The 3706-nt window shown below is 32.2% G+C and overlaps 1 protein-coding gene across 1 annotated transcript in view; it reads left to right on the top strand.

Annotated features, from left to right (window-relative positions):
* The first annotated feature begins 2082 nt into the window (after window positions 1–2082).
* Window positions 2083–3706, top strand: part of cttnbp2 (cortactin binding protein 2) — a 57120-nt gene continuing 55496 nt past the window's right edge. Inside the window, exon 1 of the mRNA XM_051134723.1 lies at window positions 2083–2389. Within this exon, the coding sequence (XP_050990680.1) occupies window positions 2309–2389 (81 nt within the window). The 5' untranslated portion in view covers window positions 2083–2308. The remainder of the gene's footprint in view (window positions 2390–3706) is intronic.

Here is a 3706-nt window from a genome sequence, read left to right as displayed (position 1 = left end):
GAAACCCCAAACAAACGCTGTGATTGGTTGATTCCCACACATGGGTGAGTCATGTGACTCTGTATTAATAAATAAAATGTTGCATTTTAACGTAAAAAAGGAGGCATGCTGTTTTGTTTCTTATGATTTCAGTACAGCTGAATTTAACTTTGAACCATAAATAAATTATCTAATGTACGCACATGTGTGTAAAGCATTTACATCGCATTTAGTCAATAACTTTTTTATATAAAAAAACTGAGGGGCCGCCAACCTGTGAAGGACAGTGCATTCTGACCATAGTTACACATATGTTTTGATTGTGAAAATAAATTTTAAGTTTAAATCAATTGATTTGTTTAGGACTGTTTTCTTCATAGTAAACTAATGCCCCACTACATGAGCCATTGCAGAGTGTATCTATTATAAATGGTTATCTTTTTATGAATAGATACATTATGATAATAAGCCCTTATTATGTTGTGAGTAGCTGACAGAGTGCAGTGCATTATGGGCCGGTCTTCATACTTACAAAACCAATAACACCAAGCAAGGAATCAAATTACCTTCTGTAAGTAGCATTCAGTAGTCTTAAGAGTTTGATTCCACTTAATATTTATTCAGGGCTGACGCCTTCGAGGACTGTGAGCAATTCATCTAAGGTATTATAATGGAAGCCAGTCTAACACTAAAGATCAAATCTGTGGCGTGTGCTTAAACGGCTTAAAGTGTTACGTGCAATTTTTTCCCAATTTAGTGTAATTGAGTACAGGCAATGAGCTATGGAGAAGGCAGTAATGTCAAAACCATTTGGGCCTAGCCAAATATAAATTTGAAACAACATTGCAAAAAAGAAGGAATGACCCCTACTGGCTTTCACTGAGAGAAATATGAACAGAACAAATGGCAGCTGAAAAAGGTGATTACTGTACATTCCCAAAAGTATTTTCACCTTTCTGTACATTTTTCTTCCTCTGACTTGTCACAGCTGACATGAAATTATATATCTCTATTGATTGTTATGAACTGGCAATTCTTAAATTGTCATGGTGAGCATTGCCCCCTATTCTTTTTTAAAGCATCGTAAACAAGAAATGTGACCATGGACCACAAAACCAGTCTTAAGTAACACAGGTATCTTTGTAGCAATAGCCAAAAATACATTGTATGGGTCAAAATTATTGATTTTTCTTTTATGCCAAAAATCATTAGGATATTAAGTACAGATCATGTTCCATGGGAATATTTTGTAAATTTCCTACTATATATATATTTTAAACTTAATTTTCGATTAGTAATATCCATTGCTAAGAACTTCATTTGGACAACTTCAAGGTGCTTTTCTCAATATTTCGATTTTTTTCCACCCCCAGATTCCAGATTGTTGTATCTCAGCCAAATATAACACAACCATACATCAATGGAAAGCTTATTTATTTAGCTTTCAGGTGATGTATCAATCTCAGTTTCAAAAAATTGACCCTTTATGACTAGTTTTGTGGTCCGGGGTCACAAATGTGGGATATTTTATATCCTGCCTCATTCATTCTGCCCTGTCATGCACAGATGCTTTAATGACCGTTTTCTAAGCAAAATATATGTGGCTCAGAGGCGTTATTTATTTCATCATCATTCTCTTTGTCATTTTAAGATGTTTGCTGTTCTTTTCTCTCTTCACCTGTGTGGGCAGCCTTCATAAAGTTATGCAATGAAGTGCAGTCTGCTTTACATTAGTGTTTACATTAGTGTTCTACACAAACACTACATGTAATAAAACTGCACTATTCAAGTGGGGATTAAACCATCAGTTTAGTTTACATCCCTTTTAAACGTTTTATACGAAATGGTCTAGCTGTTAGTGTTGTTTTCTTCTCTGGAATTTGTTAGATAGTTCTAAAGGGATTCAAACGTTCCATTTCTTTTGAACGTCATCTCTATGCGTGTTTATGAATCAAAGGCATCTCATAACAATACGTTCCATTCATCATCTTCATCTTTTACCACATCTTTAAATACAAAATCCACTGGCGACAGAGAGGTTAACCCAAGCAGTGCAAAAATAGGATCGCGTTCATGTCACTCCCTCAAAGGCTGTAGGTTCACACCTCTTTTCAGGTTTACATCTGGACTGAGCTGCACAACCTGCTCCCCGTCAAAATCTAGCCCTCACCGTACATCCACAGCTCTGCTTAACGTATTTACAGCTGGAAGATGAATTATCGGCTCTCTGCGATTCTTTTGCAGCAGTGTAATAGTTAAATCAGTGCCGAATGCGTTATTTGATGTGGTGTGTGGTGCCTAAGCTTGAACAGTCCTCTACAGTGAGAAGATGGCGTCGGACGGAGCGAAAGGGGAGCAGCCACCTCCGCTACAAACACTGGTAACCACTGGCCATGGAAGCGTCGAGGCGGTGAGATACATTTTAAGCATAAAATGACATCTTGTCCGCCGCAATGACCATTAACGCGAATGTTAATTATGACAGGGAATGAATGGGGTTAATAGAATAGGAATCGTCCAGTGCTGTGAATCATAACTATCGGTGAATGTGTTACGGTGGTCCGTCTGTATATGAAGGAGATTTAAAGATTATTTGGGGGAATACTTTGTTATAATTTGACATTAAGATTTCCTATTGTATCCTTTGTTTCGGGCAGAGCACAATACTATATACAGCATGAGATTTTTTTCCCTATTGTATCTTTATTTGTGCAGCTGTGCGCGATTTAATATTACCATGGTAAGCCTGGAAGCTGGTTACCTTCCAAAAATGGAATATTTAACAGTCGTGTTTGTAATAGGTGCTATCCGTTGTCACGTTCCGAAACACCACGATAATTGAAATCGAGGTATCAATATTAACTGCTTTTTTAGCGTGTTTAATATTTAACTGCACAATTTAATATTTAGAATCTATAATAATAACAGTATATGTGCATGTATAATATTAATATTAATGTTAGTATTGATAGTGTAAATTTAATATCTAATAAAATATACATTGTGCATATATATATGCATATATATATATATATATATAGTATGTACACACATACAAATATATACTAATAATGTGTGTAAACTGTAAAATTAAAATAAAATTTACGTTATATGCATATATATATATATATATATATATATATAGACATACAAATACTTGCCAGTATTGTACAATTAAAGTAAAATAAATAAAGTATAATAAATTTAGTAAATTGTTCATGTATTATACTATATACATTTTATATATGTATTATACTAATAATGTATGTAAACTGTAAAATAAAAATTATTATAAAACTATTATATTATAAAATTATAATAATTATAAAATTATTATAAATTATTATAATTTACTGTATGTGCAAATACATGCATATATATATGCACACACATACATATATATATGTCAGACAAACAAATAATTATATTGGTATTATATATTTATAAAGTATAATAAAGTAGTTAATTGTTCATGTATTATACTGTACATTTTATATATGTATTATACTATTAATGTATGTAAACTGTGGAGTATACATACTGCAAATACATACAGTATAAATTTATTGTAAAGTCTAATAAATTAAGTAGTAAATTGTAGAAAATTAATTAAACATCAAAATATATATTATATATTATATATAATAGAATATATTATACATGTATTATTTGTAGTGTATATAATACATAAAGTATACATTTAGTAACTGTAAAATTAAAATTACGT

Source organism: Labeo rohita, chromosome 18, assembly GCF_022985175.1.
Source record: "Labeo rohita strain BAU-BD-2019 chromosome 18, IGBB_LRoh.1.0, whole genome shotgun sequence".
In the NCBI taxonomy this organism is placed as follows: Eukaryota; Metazoa; Chordata; class Actinopteri; order Cypriniformes; family Cyprinidae; genus Labeo; species Labeo rohita.
Note: the sequence above shows the minus strand (reverse complement) of the source record. Positions and strands in the feature narration are given on the sequence as shown.